Raw genomic sequence first — 19,403 nt, 5'->3', positions numbered from 1 at the left:
GACATCCCTGTCTTGTACCTCTGGACAGAGAGAACTGTTTGGATACCATATAGTTGGTCATTACTGAAGCTGTTGAGTCATGGTATAAGATTTTAATCCACTTGAGAATATATCTGCCAATTCCAAAGCGCTGCAGCACCTCAAATAGGTATTCGTGCTCGACCCTATCAAAGGCTTTCTCCGCATCAAGTCCTATCACAGCCATATCAGATGTTTCTTGTTTGGCATGTATAATATTCATTAACCTACGAATATTGTGAGAGCCTTGTCTTTCTTTAATGAAGCCATTTTGATCTTGTGCAATAATATATGGCAAGTGTTTCTCTAACCTTCTGGCAAGGACTTTGGCTATTATTTTCACATCATTATTAATCAGAGAAATGGGGCGATAGGATTCACACTTTGTAGGGGGTTTCCCTGGTTTTAATATTAATGTTATAAGTGCGTTCCGTAATGATGGCGGCAGCTCCCCCTTCTCAAGCGATTCTTCGCACATGTTCAATAACGGAACCAACAGCATGTCTTTGAAGTTTTTGTAGATTTCAATAGGAATACCGTCCGGTCCTGGGGCTTTCCCTCCTTTCATACTGTCTATGGCCTCTGACAATTCAGATGCTACGATTGGGGAGTCAAGCTCCTCTTTTGCGTCCTCTGTCAGGACTGGTATTTCTATCTGATCTAGGAAGCTGTGAAGATTATGAGCTGAGGCTGGACATTCTGACATATACAATTTAGAGTAGAATTTTTGGAAAGAACTATTAATTTCTTGTGGATTAGTAATTGTTGTCCCTTCCTCTGACTTTATTTCTAAAATTGACCTTTCATTCTGCATTGATTTTAAACGCCAGGCTAGTAGTTTCCCTGCCTTCTCTCCTTGGTCGTAGAATGTCTGTTTCAGTTTCATTATGCTATTTAATGCTTTATTTGAGGACAGCTCATTATACTGTGCTCTTAGAATAGCCAGTCTCTGTCTAGTTTCTGTTGTATCATTAAGGTTAATTTCTATCTCTAGTTCTTTAATATCTTTTTCTAGCTCCAACAGCTTAAGGTTCTGTTTATTAGAGCTACTGCTTGTATAGCTGATCATTTGCCCGCGTATATAGGCCTTGAATGCCTCCCACCTCGTAGATGCTGATGTTTGAGTAGTGTTCACTTTAAAGTAAATATCAGTATTGTCCCCGACAAAGGTTAAGAACTGTTTGTCATGTAACCATCGTGGGCTTAATCGCCACATTGTTAGACCCCTGGTAGCTGCTTTTACAGTGTAATTGACTAGTAGTAATGCATGATCAGAAGTGACAATGCTTTTATACACTGAGTCATTAACATTGTCTATCATAGGCTTAGAAATTAGGAAGTAGTCTATGCGGGAGTAAGAGTTATGTGTAGTAGAATGACATGAATATTCCCGTCTGGAAGGATTCCTATTTCTCCATATATCACAAAGATTTAACTCACTCATAAAGTGTTGTATTGTTTTCCTACTCTGCATATGTGAGGTGTCCATACCTGATGACTTATCCAGTTTCGGATTTAGAGTACAATTGAAGTCCCCTGCCATACATATGTGGCCATGTAATGTTGATAAAGTCAGAAACAAGTTATTATAAAACTGTGCATCATCGTTGTTAGGCCCATATAGACATACTAGATTAATGTCTTGATTTAGTAAAGAGCCCTGGACGATAACAAATCTGCCTGCAGTGTCTTGTATGAAATTATAAACCCTTAATGGCACAGATGAGTGTATCAGTATTGCCACCCCTCTGGCTTGAGAGGAAAATGAGGCAGATATGACTTGACCTTGCCATCTCCTTTTTAATGGAATATATTCACTGGAAAGTAAATGAGTTTCTTGAATAAAAGCTATCTGCGTTTTGAGCTGCTTCAACCTAGACATTACTTGTTTTAATTTCACTAGCTTCCTAAGACCTCTAACGTTCCATGAAATCATATTTATTTTAGTATGACCACTCATGATGTAAACAGTAAACTAAGCTTGTGTAACCACCTTATTAACCATGCCTTATAATGAAATAAAAATAAAAAGTGTGCCTTTAGAACAAACAAATACAACAGGGAATAACAGGGGCCTCTCCTAAAGGAGGCAACAACAAGTAGACCAAGTCTAAACCCTGTGCAGCTAACCAAGCACATCTCCCCTCCCTCCCAAGTACCGGTTCCGATTTGACTAAACTCTGATCCTCTTGAGGAGCAGCAAGCAAGCAACCAGTAGTTGTTATAACACTAAAAAGAAAAGAAAAGAAAAGAAAAAGGTCGGAGCTCGTTCCGACTACATGCATATTTATATTACGAATGGTAAATACAATGTTCATTTGTGACCTTGTATCAGTCTTTGATTATTAGCCCGAGAGGACAGATAATGTCTCTATACTCCAATTTCCAAGCTCGTCATCAATCAGTCCATTTTAAAGCTTACCAGAACAGATCAATGTCGATTTCTTTCAGTCAAAGTCATCTGAAAGCCCTTCTTGGCGCGTTTCAGCTGGCGACTCTTTCTACACGTCTGGATTGGTATTCACCTTCTTCATCTTTAGGATGAATTCTTCAGCCTGGGATGGGGAAGTGAAGAAGTGCCATCTTTTGTCGTGTAGAATTCGCAGTTTTGCCGGGAACATAAATCCATATTCCTTGCGCATTTGGCGCAGACTTTGTTTCACACCATCAAAAAGTTTCCGTTGTTTCTGGACTTCAGTGGAAAAATCAGGAAAAAACATGACACGGCTATCCTCAACTGTGATGTCTCCTTTCAGACGTGCTGCTTTCATTACTCGATCTCTGTCTCGATATGTGAGGAATTTCACCAGAAGAATCCGTGGTCGGGTTTTATCCGACCCATCCTGCTCCCGGGTCTGTTGCGGCGTTTTCCCCAGTCTGTAGGCTTGCTCTATATTCAATGGCTGTCCCGTTTCAATGTCAAGCACCCTGGGAAGCCATGTCATTAGGAATGTACGGGCATCTCCACTCTCCCATCCTTCGGGTAGTCCAACCAACCTCAGATTGGTGCGGCGTTGTCTGTTTTCCAGCTCTTCCATCTGTGAGATGAGCTTCTGGACTGTTTTCTGCGTAGCATTAGCTTGGGTTGCTAGCGAAGCGATCTGGTCCTCCGCTGTGCTAATGCGGGTTTCTGCCTCTGTGAGCCTTTCAGAAAATGCCCCGATAGCTTCTTTTATCTCTCGGTTGGAAGAAACCACTTCATGTAGTTGTCCAGAAAAGTCATTTCTCATGGATTGTATGGCTGCTAAGATCTGGTTCTCATCCTGGCTATAGTCCACCTGGGCTAGCATCGTGCTATCGCTAGGTGTCTGTTCGTCCGTGATGTCCTCGTGTAGAGTTCCAATTTCTGTCTTTTTATCGTCTTTCTGTCTTCTCCCTCGATTTTTCGACATTATCCGAAATAAAGCCTATATTGGCAAATGTTTTCGGTCACAAGTAACTCGATTTGGATACTAAATATGGTAGAAATATATTAATTTCGTCGGAGCCTCGTCCCGCCCGACCTCTCAGCTGCGTGTCATAACCGGACCCCCTTTTAACAATCATTTACTTGCTCTATAACCGACTTTTGCTAAAACCCTCCTTACATCTGCTTCCCCATTATGAACAAAGGATTGATTTATATCAATGGAATATGTTCCATCATGGCCTTCACAAGGGCCATTTAGTTTTCACTGTACGACAAAATGCAGTTGGAAGCCTAGTTCCTTTTTAATTCTACACAAGAAAAATTAAGTATTGCATTTTGAAGTCATTTGAATGTAAACAGCAACAAGCTAAATTCCACAAGCAGAATATTTGCTTTACATATAAATTGGCATCAGGGACAAGAGGTCTATAATAACTGTTGTGTTAAGCACCATGCCCCCACGGACAAATTTAGCTGACTGACGATACGAACCATTTTTACCAAAACAAAACACAAGTCTCACAAGAAGCGTCTAAATGAGCCCTGAGCAATTAGCACAAAACTCTAGGTATAAATACCCTTATTACTTATCGTATCTGCACAAACAAGATATCGATTAGCAAGCTGAGATTTCAAAGATTCCAGAAAAAATAGTATCATCACTGAGCGATCCAAACTCGTGACAGGGGAAGCGAAAACAGACATTACAACACGTAGATCCACGGAGGAAACAGAGAGATTCTTACTTCAGCTGTTGTTCTGATCAAATGTTGTGTTCAATGGCATCAAAACCATAAAAACACTGCTAAAGGTTAATCCAATGGTTAATCCAATGTGTCTGTTAGTTTGAAATGATTACTGATAATCCATCTTCACATTTACTAGTGAAACTTAACATAGGTTTTCGACTGCGTGCGCGTCACACCAACTCCTCAATGGTAACATGTATGTGGAACTTCCCCTTCGATTCTATTGGCTCTAACGGTTCAAAAGAGGTGTCAATCACCAAAATCGAGCAATGGGTTCCAGAGAAACGGCAAATACACCCATTTCCACTCAAATTACCTCAAAGGTGATTTTTTTCTTTCTTTTTTGCTAAATCTCTCTAAAAAGGTCAAAGTCACTTGTTTGGCATCAATCTTGATACAGGGTACTTATTATGTTATACTTTGGATTCCTAAAGCTTTTAGTCTACTATCCCATCATTCAAGGGTGGTTTTCACTATAAGTAATGTATTCTCTTTTGGATGGACACTATAATTTAAAAAAAATGTTTTTTACTATGTTCAATCTGAATTTACTTTAAAATTAAACAGATCTATATTGATTCTGACTTTTCTACATCCAACTCACAGGTTTTTCATTGCTTTGAGAAAAAAGATGATTAATTTACCCCTTTTTAGAAGTAAAAATATAGTCCTTTGTTCTGGGAATGTCATTTGTGAGCCTGAGGCCTGAAAAGCAGGCTTGGGGCTTAACAGGTCAAGAGGTGTGTTCAAAACAGTTTCAAAAACCCTGTTTTGACTTTCAACAGGAGGTGTTCTACCTTACCTACACGACTGATGATGTGGAGGCTAATATGCACCTGGACACAGGCGACAAAGTCAGCTTTTATATGGATACCAACAAACAGTAGGTCTTTACACAATGACAGTATCCAATCCCTAATATGCCGAGATTACACTCAAGTTTGTTTAACCTTTCTTGCATTTCAGTACTGGTGCAGTCAGTGCTCGTAATATTCAACTGGTGAAGAAAAAGCAAATGAGATGCCAGGGTGTGGTGTGTGCTACAAAGGTACGGGACTCTAATATCAGCACGTGGACATTTGGCAACTTAGTAATGGTGTTGTCATCTTTGTGATGGCTACCTTTGCAAAAAAGGGCACTATTTGAGAAAATGATTTGTACATGAAATACTTCAGGCCAACTGAGCCATTAGCTTGTTTACTAAAGTTGTAGAATTTGTAACATGGATGTTGTGATGGTGGGTTCCTTAGCGTAATTTCTATTTAGTTTAATTCCATTCCATTTAATCGCTTCTGACAATCTTTTTTGTCAGTAAGTAACTCACTGAATTGAGGCAGGATCAGACGGTTGCTGCTCCTGTTTTGTTGAACCACATGTTGTCTTACAGGAGGCCTTTGGATTCATCGAGAGGGCAGATGTGGTGAAGGAGATCTTCTTTCACTACAGCGAGTTCAAGGGTGACCTGGAGGCTCTGCAGGCTGGAGATGACGTTGAGTTCACCATTAAAGACAGGAATGTAGGTGTTAAGCTTTTCATCCCTTAAAATACCTGAGTAACTCCTGTGCTTTGATTATTTTTTGACATCTCAAACCCTTTAAATCTAGGATCTACACGGTCTTTCAAAAGCCTTGAATTGTCTTTGTTTACTGCAAATAATCATGAGGTTTATTGGGATGTATTTATTCTGTGCTCGGAAGGAGAACTAAACCATTATTTTCCAATATAACCTTTATATTTTCATAGCGGTTATATATTACTTTTATATTGTTGAAAGAATATTTCCAGGACTTTGTTTCTTATGCCAATATGAACACACAATAAATATGGGTATTCAATTTGTTGTTGTTTTTAAAACAAGTCTTACATTTAACTTGTATAAATTGACCTGCCAAAATGTTTGTGTAAACCGTCTGTTATGTTCTTGTGGCCATAGGGTAAAGAGGTGGCCACAGATGTGAGGCTGCTCGCCCAAGGAACAGTCATCTTTGAGGACATCAGCATCGAGCAGTTCGAAGGCACTGTTGTCAAGGTCATTCCCAAGGTTCCCACCAAAAACCAGGCAAGTAGATTACAAGTCTGGCAAGTCACATTTTCTCAAATCGGTCCTTTCTTGTACGACTTGCATCACAAAAACTAACTTTTAACCTAATTCTATTGTTTTAATTCATAACTTTCCTTGTCTCTTATCGTGCTTTTTTCCTTCCCCTATGGCAGGGGTGGCCAACCAGTCAGAGATTAAGAGCCACATTTTGTCTATGTTACTGCAAAGAGCCACATCAAACACACAGTCACTGATACCGCTTGTTTCAGTTTTTTGTTTTCTGGAGACAAGATTTCAACCACGTCACTGATGCATTTTTGTGGCATTGGGATATATATTTTTTAAATCCTCTGGAGCAGAGAGAGGAGCTGTGGATTATTGTTATTGATTAATGCATCAGTGTTTCTTAGGGTCAAAAACACTAAACTCACAACTTAAAATGAAAGCGTTTAGTTTATTTAATAAAAGAGCACATGTTCAATGTGAAAAGTGACAGTAGTTATAGATTATTTGCAATTTGGTGCTATATATATATTTAAAAAAATATATATTATATATATATTTTTTTTAAACACCTTGAATTTCAGGGGGGACGGGGGGCTCTGTTGGCGCCCCTCCAAGACAATGGTAGGGGAACACTGGATAATGTTTAATCAACGATTAAGGTTTTCCTCGACTCAAAGGTGATTGGTTCTCTGCATCCAGGTATTATTGTGATTGGCTCTTGGGCCACATCAAAATTAGACGTGCCTTCATCCTCTCATACTGACACCTGACACCACACATACACGCGTAGGGAGAGCCGGGACGAAAGTAACACGGGACGAAAGTAACGGAGCGATTTTATCCGAGCCCAAACAACTTTGACCGGCCAAATTACGTCAGAATTATCAGCATTCGATACTTAACAGACCTACTAAATATCAGGTTTAACTGTCAGGAGTAGTGTTGTCATGATACCAACATGTTGGTTTCGATACCGATACCAAGTCAAGAATTACGATTCTGATTATGTTTCGATACTTTTCTTAAAAAAAGGGAAACAGTCTTAAATGTAATTATTGTGCTTTATTTCACACCATAACCATAACACACTCTTTTAAACAATGAGAACAATAAATAAAAGACAAGAATTCGTATTAAATACAATTAATACATTTCTTACAGACAGGCCTCGTGGTGTCCGTAGGCTTGCCCTCACTGTCAGAGGTATAGCTAAAATACATCAAAATGTCGCTTCTGGCGTCTTTTTTTGTCAACAAGCCGAGGCGCAGTTGCAGTTGCACTCCCACTTGCAGCCATGCTTCTCGTTTTCTCACATGCTCTGGCAGCTAGCGCGTGCACGAGAGAGGGGAGGAACTTAGAGCGTGCTTGAGAGGGGCGGGACTGCAAGGCACGGCTGCAGTGCAGGGATTGGAAGCAGAGCGCTGAACACTAGGGGTGGGCGATACCACAAAATCTGGATTCGATCCGATGCCAAGTATTTCAGGGCCTGAATCGCTGATACCGATAAAAGCGTCTTATGTACTTTCATATAGGGGAGAGCTGCATGACATGATTTTTGAGCTGAAAGCATCATAAATAGACTAAATCTGAATTCATTTTCATGAATAAAGACAGGACAGTTTTTATAGACAAATAAACGTTTTACTTTTGCAAATTGAAAGTGCAAACATGAAAAATAACAATACAAAGTGGCCAGAGTAGCGAACTGTCTTCTTGCACACATCACAGTTTGCTAAGTTTTAATTGCCAGTTGTGAAATTGCTCCACACAACGCTGCTCTTTCTCTCAGCCATAATGCGCGTGTGTGTGTTGCACTCGCGAGTCGCTGGCTGCTGCTGTCCTGTCGGCTGCTGTCAGTCAGCTTGATAATCGGTGTTCAGGCAGGAAGCTCGTGCGCGAGCCTCCAGGAGAGGAGGACAGCAGTGGAGAGAGATGAAAAGAGCAGATACTTGTGTTCGTCTGCACATAGTTTTTTGAAGAAATTGACGAGTAGAAGAGACGGGGGGAAAAAAAGTATAAAAGTATCGATCCTATTGGCTCTAGTATCGATATTTTGAAACGTAACGTAATATCGGAAGTATCGATATTTTGGGATCGATCCGCCCACCCCTACTGAACACACACGGCTCTTATTAAAACGGCGCATTCTCACCGGAGTACTTTCCCCCGTCATTCTTAAAGTACCGATACTAATGAAACGGAGGAATAGTAACGTTTTTAACGGCAGGGTATCGCGGTACCTTTCAAGTATCGGTACACCGTGCAACACTAGTCAGGAGTCAGTGTCTCTCCCCCAAACTCACACATATACAACTCGATAGGAACTGAAGAGCTGCATGAAACTAGGCAAAGAGCCGCATGAAACTAGGCAAAGAGCCGCATGCGGCTCGAGAGCCGCGGGTTGGCCACCCCTGCCCTATGGCAATCATTAAGGTTTATCTTTTCCATTTCTACAGAACGACCCTCTTCCCGGCCGCATCAGCTCCCGAATTGGCTTTGCTGACAAGGAGCTCCCATTTGGTGAGAAGGACACAAAGTCCAAGGTGACTCTTCTGGAGGGAGACCACATCCAGTTCAACATCTCCACCGACCGCAGAGACAAGCTGGAGAGGGCGACCAACATCGACATCCTCCCTGACACCTTCGACTTCACCAAGGAGAGCCGTGAAATGGTGGGGAATACAAAATAATGACATTGTTGTGATTTCTCCTGCAGAAGTCTCGCTATTTAATCAATGCCTGTCCACAGTAATAACCTTATCACCCATTCCTCTTGCAGGGTGTGATTGCAGCTATACGTGACGGCTTCGGCTTCATCAAGTGCGTGGACCGGGACGCCAGGATGTTCTTCCACTTCAGTGAAGTCCTGGAGGAAAGCCAACTGCACATCTCAGATGAAGTGGAGTTCACTGTTGTGCCTGTAGGTCCTGTTTATAAGCTTTTCACAAAAGTATGTATTCTGTCTTACTATCTATTCAGGCAAATTTGAGTTAATCTTCAACAAAAAGCTAAAGTAGATGTCCTGTTTGTCACCAGGATATGCTGTCGGCTCAGAGGAACCACGCAGTACGCATCAAGAAGCTGCCCAAGGGCACAGTGTCCTTCCATACCCAGTCTGAGCAGCGATTTATGGGTGTAGTGGAGAAGGAAGTAGTGGCAGCCACCACCAAGAATGCCTCCCCCACCAAGGGCAAGGAAAAGGTACCACAGTGCGCAATAATGCAAAATATTATTGTACATAAAATATTCGCAGTGCATTCAAAAACAATAGCCTCGTAGTCCACATAAATTCCTCTTTTAGTTCTAATTTTCCTCTTTGCTTTCTCGTCCCATGACGACCTCCTGTTCATGCTCCTTGTTAGAAAAGAGACAAGGTAGGCCTGTGTCGCTCTGCATGAAGCCACATCAATAAAGTCTCTCAAATGCTAAAGAAATGTACACAGAATTACAGCAACAGTCCACACATTTCACTTACAGTATTAGAATAAATATATTATTCCTAGAGTTTTTATATATGATCAGTCTGACAGATTATACAGTGTACAAATTCAAAAGTGTGACATTGACTAGCCTTGTCTAAAATGTCTTTTTTCTTTTATTTTACAAGGCTAAAGTTGTAGAAAAGGTTGGTCTTTGCTGGCACACCGGTTGCCTCCTTTACCCATTGAGTTAACAGCATGGTATTTGATCACCAATTAACCCTTAGAAATATAAGGAAATGTTGGGAGCAGGGTCCTTCCTTATAATATTTGCAGCTTCTCTTCTTGGAGACCAGGAAGGTGTTCATTGTTACTGTTTTCCAGTTTGGCACTTGAAATTAAGAAAGTTGATGAATATTTTCATAATAATTGGAAGTTGAAGCAACAGATTAGGAGCATAAAATAATCTGCTGATTTTCTGTGATTGCCCAACCTACCAAGCTAATTTGAAACTTTGATTATAAACATGAAAATGCCACTAAATTGCATGTTGTGATTTGTTCAGGCAAGTACTTTGAATAAACAATGTGAATATTGCAGAGTGTTCCCTATCAAACTGCAATAGTGATGGCTAATTATGGATCCATTCATAGTAGGCTGTAACTCAGAAATGTTGCAGTAAGCTAAGGCTAACCAACTACACTGCTGCAGAGTTATGCATTGCACACAGTTTCCTCTCACATGCTTGTGTAGGCTTTCTCTGCACACCATATTCTAATATACTACATGGTCTTGAATCATCCAATCCAGCAGCATTGATGAGACTGTCCAGCTCAGCTGCGGGAGTTGGATCAACTATAGGTGATGCTCATTATTGTAACATAATATTTGTTGTCTCAGCAGGAAGCTGAGGAAGGAGTGATTGCATATGAAGACTGTGGAGAGAAGCTCACTGTGCCATACCATAACAAGGATCTAGAGGGAGGATACCCACAAGTTGGAGACAAGGTATGTACTGAGTTAGACTGCACTTAGCAATTTTGCTTCCATAGTGCTGCTGGAACATGGCAAAAATCATGAGTCATGTTATTTAACTTGCTTACTCATTGGATTTGGAAAAACCATCATGCATTAAGGAATGCAAATGTTTGAGAGGCTATATCTTTGAAGCAATGTGTGCCTTTGAACAAAATGTAAACGGAGCGGTTATACCAGAATCGAAATCCCATCCCTCTAATCGGAGCGAGAGAAATTTGAAATCAAGCTCCCATATTTTCTTGCATTACGAAGCAGATCGCAGAAAAATAAACATCTTCTCAATAAGTTGGATCATTTGACAGAAGCCAAATGCTTAGTTTGCAAATATTAATTATTTTAACTCTTACGGTACAAGGGGTAACCAAAGGTGTAAACTCCTAATGGAAAGGACTTGTATATAAAGTTATAAACTAAAGCCCTTCCGACACTGCTGAAGAGTGCACATTTAGATTCTTCAATCACGATCCACCGCCTGTATGTGACCTATTAATATGTTTGTCCTCTAGGTGGAGTTCTCCATCAATGAAGTGAAGCGGACCGGCCTGCAGAGCGCAGTCTCTATCCGGGTCCTCAACCGTAATGCCTCCAACGCCAAGAGACTGCTGGGATTTGTTGCCACACTCAAGGACAACTTTGGCTTCATTGAGACTGCAAACCATGACCAGGAGATTTTCTTTCACTACAGGTAAAGCTTAAAGTTGTAAATTACATTTTAATAAGTAATTTGCTGAATTAACTTTGTCAGCAACATCTGTTCATTTAAATCACACTCAAAGTGTAAATATATTGTTCTCCTCTCAGTGAAATGTGTGGAGACTTGGAGAACTTGGAGCTGGGCGACACCGTGGAGTACACTCTCTCTAAAGGAAAAGGAAACAAAGTCAGTGCGGAAAAGGTTACCAAAGTGGCTGCAGGTATGAAGGCTTTCATTCCAGCTGTTGCACTTACATTAGTCATGTGTTGCAAATGAAGTGTTTAAAATCAACTGTCTCCTCTTTCAGTGAATGGCATCAGTGAGGATGTTGGTGCGACAGTGATGATGGGGAAAGTCATCCGTCCCTTACGCAGTGTGGACCCCTCCCAGACAGAATACCAAGGGCTTATTGAAATCACAGAGGAAGGTGGGTGTAAAGTTGTGACGGCACCTAATGTTCAAAGTGTTTTTCTTTTGGGGAAGAATACAAAGATTTCATCCCTCTGTCATTGTTCCAGGTGCAAATAAAGGCCAGAGTTATCCCTTTGGAATCATGGGAATGTCGAACAAGGGGGATTGTCTGCAGAAAGGAGAGCTGGTGAAGTTCCAGGACTGCACAGTAACCCAAACTGGACAGAAGATGGCCTGTAACGTGGTCCCTCAGCGCAGAGCCATGGTGGAGTGTGTCAAAGACCAGGTACTCATCAGCCGTTTGAGTTGAATTCATGCTCATACCTCTGGGTCACATGGTAGGGAAAAAAAGCTACTTGTAAACGGTGACCTCGGAAACCGTTTATGTGCACTGAATAATGAAGTACATTTTGCTACATAAAGTTACTTTAATAAAACATTTATCATAAGTATTTTATATTGTTGAACATGAAGATGTCTTTTCTCTTTCACCACTGAAGGCTAGGACATCAACCCTTATTGAACAGCTATTCATTATAAGATAATTATTGCAGGATGGCTACGGTGAGCCAAAATAACCTCCTTAATAAATATATACACCAAGGAAAACAAATGCACTTAAAACTGATTTAAAGCCCTATAGTAGAATTACAGCATCACAGCACATGCCATTTGAAAATGACCAAATTACAGTGAGTTTACTAAAGTATATTTATATATTTGCAATCGGAGAAACAAATTAAATATTTAGAAAAAGAAATCCGATACATTGCATAAAGGTACATTGTGCCGATTACATTTATTGAATAGATTAGAAATCCATTTGCAAAGATTTAGTATTTTATTTATTTTTGACATCACATTTATCAGAAACCTCAAAGTATAATGAAAAAAGAAGCCTTGCGTTGCTTTTAATAGACGCTGGACTGAATTACTCCAAATGTTTAATCCTGCAATCATGTTGTTTTGTTGTCCCCAGTTTGGCTTCATCACATATGAAGTTGGTGAGAGCAAGAAGCTTTTCTTCCATGTAAAGGAAGTGCAAGATGGCCTAGAGCTCCAGACCGGGGATGAGGTGGAGTTCTCTGTCGTCCTCAATCAACGCACAGGAAAATGTAGTGCCTGCAACGTACGCAGAGTCAGGTAAAGACTGCAGAATGTAAAGTGTGATTTATTGAACAGTAATCAGAATGTTTCAGAATGAATGCTCACTGTTAACCTGACGTTACAGCGAAGGGCCTAAGCCTGTGGCGACTCCGCGTCCAGATCGTCTGGTAAACCGATTGAAGAGCATCACCCTTGACGACGCCAGCGCTCCACGTCTGGTGATTGTAAGGCAGCCCCGGGGTCCCGACAATTCAAAGGTAAACGAACGAGGCTACACTGGGGCAGCATAGACAGGTGTTAGAGTGTTGAGTTTTACTCGCTACAGGGTGTACTTTGAGGGTTTGTGACTCTGCAGACCGTTTACATGCAGAAAAAGCTTCATAACACACAAGGGGACGGGTAATAACCGGAAAAGCATGACATGGGCCCTTTAAAATATTTCAGTACACATAGGAAATCAGGACTTTTCACTGGATTATAGTGGTAGTTTTATTCATTCATAAAACACTGCAATAAGTGTGAACAAAAGAAATTTGCATTTTGATAAAAGTAATTGAGGGTAGTGAAAGAAAAGGCCTAAAGTATTGCATTCTTAATCTAACGTACCCCCCAGAAATAAAAAATGATGAAGTAAAAATAATTTACACTCATAACCCTCACAAAGTTATATGAACTGTTATTTTGAAAACAAAAAAATAACATGCACATTAATTAACAAATTATTAAAAGCACATGTTTTTTGCTATTTGTTGGCCAACTAAAAGCAAATGTCTCATTTTATAGACAATATTGATTTTCATAATGTGAGATGTATGTAAGGAAGTATAGCTGCAATGAATTATGACCCAGCATTATAGTTTAATCAATCTGGATTTCTACAGGATTGCGAATTGCACTTTTTAATATCTGTTATCTCAGTCTTACTTAATGATGAATTGCAACCCCTAAGAATTTCTTTTTAGTTTCCAAAAAACATCAATTTAGTTGTCGAGGAATTGCAGCTCCCTTTCGTCAGTTTTTACTCCGTACATGTGGCGTGGTGTATATACAAAGGTGTAAGCTGCAACATTAATACCATGCATCCTTCTCCGCAGGGCTTCAATGTGGAGCGCAAGACTCGCCAGCCGGGTGTCATCGACTGAGCCATACAGAGCCCACCCTGTTTGGTGTTGGTGGGAAGCTTTCCCAGAGGGCGACGATAAGGGAATTTGATTCAACACATGCTTGCACACAGGCATTCATAGACAGAACACACACATACATACAGTAATCGTCATGTGTAATCTTTGTCCCATCGATACCTGCGAGGGAACTTTTCTCATTCCACAGTTCCCTGCCTCGCCTCCCCCCGTTATGATGGACCTGCTGCAGAGTTCCAGCGTACATGGGGAGAGGGCTCTGAGTGTGTGCGTGTGTGATGTATCCTAGCAGTGATTGTAGTGTGTAACGGAGGTATTTGTTTCTAAGGGTCTCGTCCCTCTAAATCAGAGTGATGACTGTGTGGCTGTCTATGTCCCTATTTTTTTGAACCTGCTTTGTCTGGAATTCTGCACCTGTAATCTGTCCAATAGTTTGCCTGGGATGTCTCTGAGCATCTGCTCCTTTTTTTGTGTTTTTCATATTTTTGCTCCTTTACCCATGGAAACTTAGATATGGTTTCATTATCAAGTTTTCACTACTGTATGCTTTCCTACAAGACGCATAAAGCAAAGCAAAGTTCCCTCCATAAGGAGGATCATATTTCTCATGTGCGAGCTTAAACTGAGGATTCTTCTCTGCTCGGTTTTTTTGAGCAGTTTTAAAACGCTTTATTGAAGAGCTGAGGTGAAAGCATGGTGTGTATGTGTGTGATGTATGTGAATGTCAATGTAGTTAATCTAATGGGATTTACTTTCACCAATCTGGAGCCTTTAGATACCTTTTTGGTATTCACATGCTCTGCTTAAGCAATTTTTTCCCAGGTGCAGAATTCCTTGTGGCATCTTATCTGCAGTTCTTTTATACCTTTTTTTTTTTTTCTCTCTCTCTTGCACATATTTTTGCTTTTTTTCCATTGAAAATCTGCTAATATTGAATTAAGTAAGAATAAGGTGCCTAAAAAAACTACAAGCAAAATATAAAAAAAAAGAAAAACAAAAAATTAGATGTACCCTCTGTTCCCAGCCAACCGCCAAAAAAAATCTGAACAATCTAAGGGTGGCTTCTTTTTTTTTTTCTAGTAGAAATTATACTGATATGCATCCCAAACCTGTGGGTTGAACTATACTGTATGTAATGTGTGCTTTTTTTGTTTTGTTTTTTTTGCTTAGTGGAAGTTCTTTGGAACGTCAAAATATAACAAAACAAATTTAACTTAAAAAAAGGCGAAGGGTGAAGTATTAGAAATTCAGTTAAAAGAAAATAAATTAAAAAAGCATTAAGAATCAGGTTACCAGTTATTGTGAAACGGAGAGACATGGTGGGTGAGCTGTGCGCCTCTGCACATAAAGTTACAGTATAAATTAATTTAAACTTTGGAGATCACTGGGTTTAAGTTGAACCACAGAGGTTCTCATGTTCTTTTGTCTTGAATGAAACAAATGAATTAAAGTTTTATGAAAATCACGAGCTGTTGTACATTGTCTGTTTTCATAGAAATTCTGCATTATGTATGACTGAACACAGAAATAATTTAAGTAGCTGTGAAATCACTTTAAGTTGACCAATGTTAACACCCTAGCATTCACTTAAGGGCAAGAAATAAGAATGTAAAAAGGTATTTGGAGAGATTAGCTAATGGTTTATTACATAAAGACAAAGTTGCATTTGCATAGATGGGTTCTCCAAGAGATAAAATGATCCGTTTCCTCAAAGAAGATTCAGTGTCACAAAAGTTTAGTTTACAAAGTTAATGGTTCCTCAAATTGTGGACGGCATCCACAAAGTGCTCACATGAAAGCTGGAAAAAAATAAAGTTCTTTATTTCCCTATATTTAAGTAGAGTGTACAATATTGTTTGCAGATATGCATGGTCTCATATTCGATTCACAAAATCCTCCTTACAGAGGTAGTTTGGAATTTCAGATTTAAGATTAAGTATTTTTTCAGTGCATGTTTATTGTACTGTACACAAAAGTAGCTTAAGATTTTTCTTTTTGGGTTTTCTTATGGAAGTACTTCCTGTAAAACCCCTTGTTCACTCGCTTAGGAGTTCAGAGTTGCACATTTACAAAATGTCGAATACATGTTGAACCAGAAGGATCAGCATCTTGCATTGGGAGGATTGAAATGACCACACAGGAAGGCATAACCAATATTGTCCTAAAGTCTTAATATTTGGGACATTTGTCAATATGATTCTAAACCTTGGTACTGCCCAGATATATGGTAAGCTCAGAGCGGTGAATCACCTTCTTTCTAGTCTGTGGTTGAGGGCTTTGGGCTTGAGACCAGCGTGTCCACCACTCCCTCAGTTCTGTCGGCCCGGTGGGCCGTCGCTCCTTTATCTGCCCGGGAGGAAGTAGAGCGTGAGGACGGTTCAAGTCCTCACTGGGCAGGAACTTCCTGTTAATATTTACATCCCCATCTTGATAAGATTGTTGGTCCTTAGTTGAAACAGCTGAATTCTCCGTGGCAGCATTTTCAACGTTTTCCGAAATTCTCTCTGAAACCCCTTCAGCAATGTTTGGAGTGGCAAAGAAATCAAGCCCCTGCATTTTGTGCTTGTACTCCTCCAGTTTGGCCTTGCACCTAACAGTATTTGCTCTCATCTCAAGGAACTGGCTTTGCAAATCTTTCTCGAAACCTTCCTCTGCCTTTAACTCATTCTCCCAAAACTTGATTTGCTCTACCTCCTCTTCAACCATTCTCTCCCGGGCCTCCTGCTCATCTTTTTCAGACCGTTGTTTTTCCTCAAGCTCCAAAATCTGTTTATCTCTGTGTGCAATCTGGTCCTGCAAATCCTGCAAACAGCTCAGTTGACATATTATAGTTTCTCTTAGACTGTTTTTCACGTCTTCACTTGTAGCAGATTTCGAGCTGGTTACTTGATCAGATTTTGCCACTTCAGTCTTCTCTGCTCGTTTACTTACTTTACCCCTCGTCTGGCTTCCCATGCAGCAGGACGTTTGATGATCCAAGTCTGACTTCACACTTTTCTGACCTCTGACTTTGCTTCTACTTCTTCTACCTGAGTTACCATCGTCCACAGTGAGAGAAACACCCAAAGAGGTACAATTCCTTTTATCGGTTTTCTTACTGCTGTCCTTATCACATGCGGTACTATAGACCTTGCCTTTACCCAGACTCTCCAGCCATTCCCAGGCTTCCTCCATGAGTGTCAGAGACTTTCTTTTGGGCCGTTTCACATCCTCTTTCTGCTGCTCAGCCTCTTGTCTCAAACTTGGTGGCAAACTTTGACGATGCAAACTCAGTAAACCGCTTCCCCGCCGCATTCTGGTGCCTGCATCTTTCCTTCTCAATGGTGGGCAAGGCTGGTATCTGCCAACTTTTGTCCTGCTCATTTCATCCAAGACCAAGGGTCCGTTGTGAAGCAGTGTGAGTCGGACGTCCCTTGCCTGCTGGCCGTATTTCTCAAGAGTCTCCAGTAGGCATTCATTGGGTGCCATGCTCCGCTCAAAGTCTTTAAATTTCTCCTGTAATGTGTAGCGCCCTGGTTGACCTTAAGAGAGGTGTGACAGTGTTGTTGTCAGTGTTGTCGACATGTCAGGACATAAAGATTTCAATGTAGAGCCACATATAGTATACTGTACATACCAAGGGCTTGAGCCAATGCTATAACGACTTCTTGACATGTCGTTTCCTTTGCTACGCCACAAACCACGCGGGGAACACCGTCCACGAACACCTTCACCTCCATTGTGCCTGTCTGAAAAGGACATAAAAGTTTAGTCACATTTTGCAGGTCCTCTGTTTGGGGATGTGGTGGAGACAGCAATTTGACTCTCATTAACATTCACTTGTAATCTGTCTGGCTATCATGTGTTAGTCAAGCTTGAGGGCAGTTTAAAAAACATTGTAGAATGTCTACAGTTACCCCGTCATACTTAAAATAAATGTACAGAAAACCATCTACTAATAGCCTACTGGCTTTACAAGAATTACCATGAAAAATATTAAAGCACCTACCTTCTGTCCTGTCTGTCGTACTGAGGCTCAGACTGCTCTGCGTTGGGGGGTTTTCTGGCTGGGAGGAACTCCGGAACAATTAAGAACAATTCCAATTCCTGAAGTCACCTACCATTGGAGGACAGTTTATGATCCCACCCATCATGTTTCCATTCTGCTTGAAAAAAAACTTTCTCTTGGGTGATTTAGAAAATTGGAGGATAGAAAGTAATGGAGATATTCTGTCAGTCAAAGTAAGCCCTCAAATGGTATGAATTGAATAGATGTATGGGTTAGCAATCAGTGCATTAACCACATAAGACATTTTAAAGTTGTTTTTTAACTTTTTTGTCAGTTTTCATGTTTTACTCCATCATCATCAAAAAAGCTCGACAGCGGCTCTTCTTCCTCCGCAGGCTGAGGGGGTTCAACATGGACTCCAGGATACCCTGCAACTTCTACAGGTGCACCATAGAGAGTAGGCCCATCCCGAATGGCTGCATCACGGCCTGGTACGGCAGCTGCACCGCCCTCAACCGCAAGGCTTTACAGAGGGTGGTGAAAACGGCACAGAACAACACCAGGACGGACCTGCCATCCATGGAGGACCTTTACTCCCAGCGGCTCAGGAAGAAATCCCTCCGGATTATAAAAGACCCCCATCACCCCAGCCACAAACTGTTCTGTCTACTGCCGTCTGGCAGGCGCTACCGCAGCATCCGGACTAAAACCACCAGACTCAGGAACAGTTTCATCCCACAGGCAATAAGACTGTTAAACACCTGAACTGTTGAAACAACATCCACAATATTCATCTGGCTACTACTTTAAAATTATGTATATCTATTTACCTAATATATCATATTTGTATGACTTGCATATAGACTCTTATTGCACTATTTCACTTTTCGCTATGTTCATTTGACAAATAAAGAACCTTGAACCTTACTGTACACGGAGCTAGCAGCTGTATCTAGCTAGCAGCCATGTGTGCATGGAGTGAGACTGAAGAGAGTGGGTTGGATAGCTCACTCAGCATCTGTAAAAACGACAAAGGAACTGCAATTCTGTTTCTCTTCGTAACCCTTTCATCCTTAATACATTTAGAGTCTTACAGCTTTAGAATGATTAACAGGAAATGTTTTGTGTGCTGCCTCAACTTGAACTGTCCCTGTCACGGTCACAGGACCTTCCAGGGCAAATCTTTGCGTACACACAAGTTCTTTCATTGACTTCTTTTATTAGCTTTGTGTTTCTTCTGAGTAGGCCTTGGCAGCAGTTTAAAAAGGGAGGAGTCAAACTGTCGGCAAACTGATGTCAGCTATACTACAGCAATATCTGTCCAACCTTCGCTAATACATGCTAACGTTAGCAAGCTTGCCAGACCATGAGGCTGTAGCTGCAA

The 19,403-nt window shown here is 40.8% G+C and overlaps 2 protein-coding genes across 16 annotated transcripts in view; one reads left to right on the top strand and one right to left on the bottom strand.

Annotated features, from left to right (window-relative positions):
• Positions 1–15,496, top strand: part of csde1 (cold shock domain containing E1, RNA-binding) — a 25,949-nt gene extending 10,453 nt beyond the window's left edge. For 4 of the 14 annotated variants that reach the window (XM_079676692.1, XM_079676699.1, XM_079676687.1 and 1 more), the window contains 16 exons: positions 4,962–5,059; positions 5,143–5,224; positions 5,564–5,692; positions 6,110–6,235; positions 8,680–8,895; positions 9,003–9,173; positions 9,260–9,424; positions 9,831–9,848; positions 10,543–10,650; positions 11,187–11,365; positions 11,482–11,594; positions 11,682–11,801; positions 11,893–12,071; positions 12,765–12,928; positions 13,017–13,149; positions 13,987–15,496. In XM_079676692.1, coding sequence (XP_079532818.1) covers positions 4,962–5,059; positions 5,143–5,224; positions 5,564–5,692; positions 6,110–6,235; positions 8,680–8,895; positions 9,003–9,173; positions 9,260–9,424; positions 9,831–9,848; positions 10,543–10,650; positions 11,187–11,365; positions 11,482–11,594; positions 11,682–11,801; positions 11,893–12,071; positions 12,765–12,928; positions 13,017–13,149; positions 13,987–14,034 — 2,049 coding nt within the window. In that variant the 3' untranslated portion in view covers positions 14,035–15,496. The remainder of the gene's footprint in view (positions 1–4,961; positions 5,060–5,142; positions 5,225–5,563; positions 5,693–6,109; positions 6,236–8,679; positions 8,896–9,002; positions 9,174–9,259; positions 9,425–9,830; positions 9,849–10,542; positions 10,651–11,186; positions 11,366–11,481; positions 11,595–11,681; positions 11,802–11,892; positions 12,072–12,764; positions 12,929–13,016; positions 13,150–13,986) is intronic. The other 10 variants (XM_079676688.1, XM_079676696.1, XM_079676689.1 and 7 more) reach the window with 6 other exon arrangements.
• Positions 15,057–19,403, bottom strand: rassf11 (Ras association domain family member 11). Of its 2 annotated transcripts, XM_079676704.1 has the most exons (4): positions 18,948–19,403; positions 18,020–18,077; positions 17,648–17,759; positions 15,057–17,552 (listed from the first exon to the last, which is right to left on the bottom strand). In XM_079676704.1, the coding sequence occupies exons 3-4, from the start codon at positions 17,748–17,750 to the stop codon at positions 16,231–16,233; spliced, it is 1,425 nt and encodes a 474-aa protein (XP_079532830.1). In that variant the 5' UTR covers positions 17,751–17,759; positions 18,020–18,077; positions 18,948–19,403; the 3' UTR covers positions 15,057–16,230. The 2 variants fall into 2 exon arrangements, with proteins under 2 accessions (XP_079532830.1, XP_079532829.1); XM_079676703.1 differs by having other exon boundaries at positions 18,020–19,403.

Source organism: Notothenia rossii, assembly GCF_949606895.1.
Source record: "Notothenia rossii genome assembly, chromosome: 4".
In the NCBI taxonomy this organism is placed as follows: Eukaryota; Metazoa; Chordata; class Actinopteri; order Perciformes; family Nototheniidae; genus Notothenia; species Notothenia rossii.
Note: the sequence above shows the minus strand (reverse complement) of the source record. Positions and strands in the feature narration are given on the sequence as shown.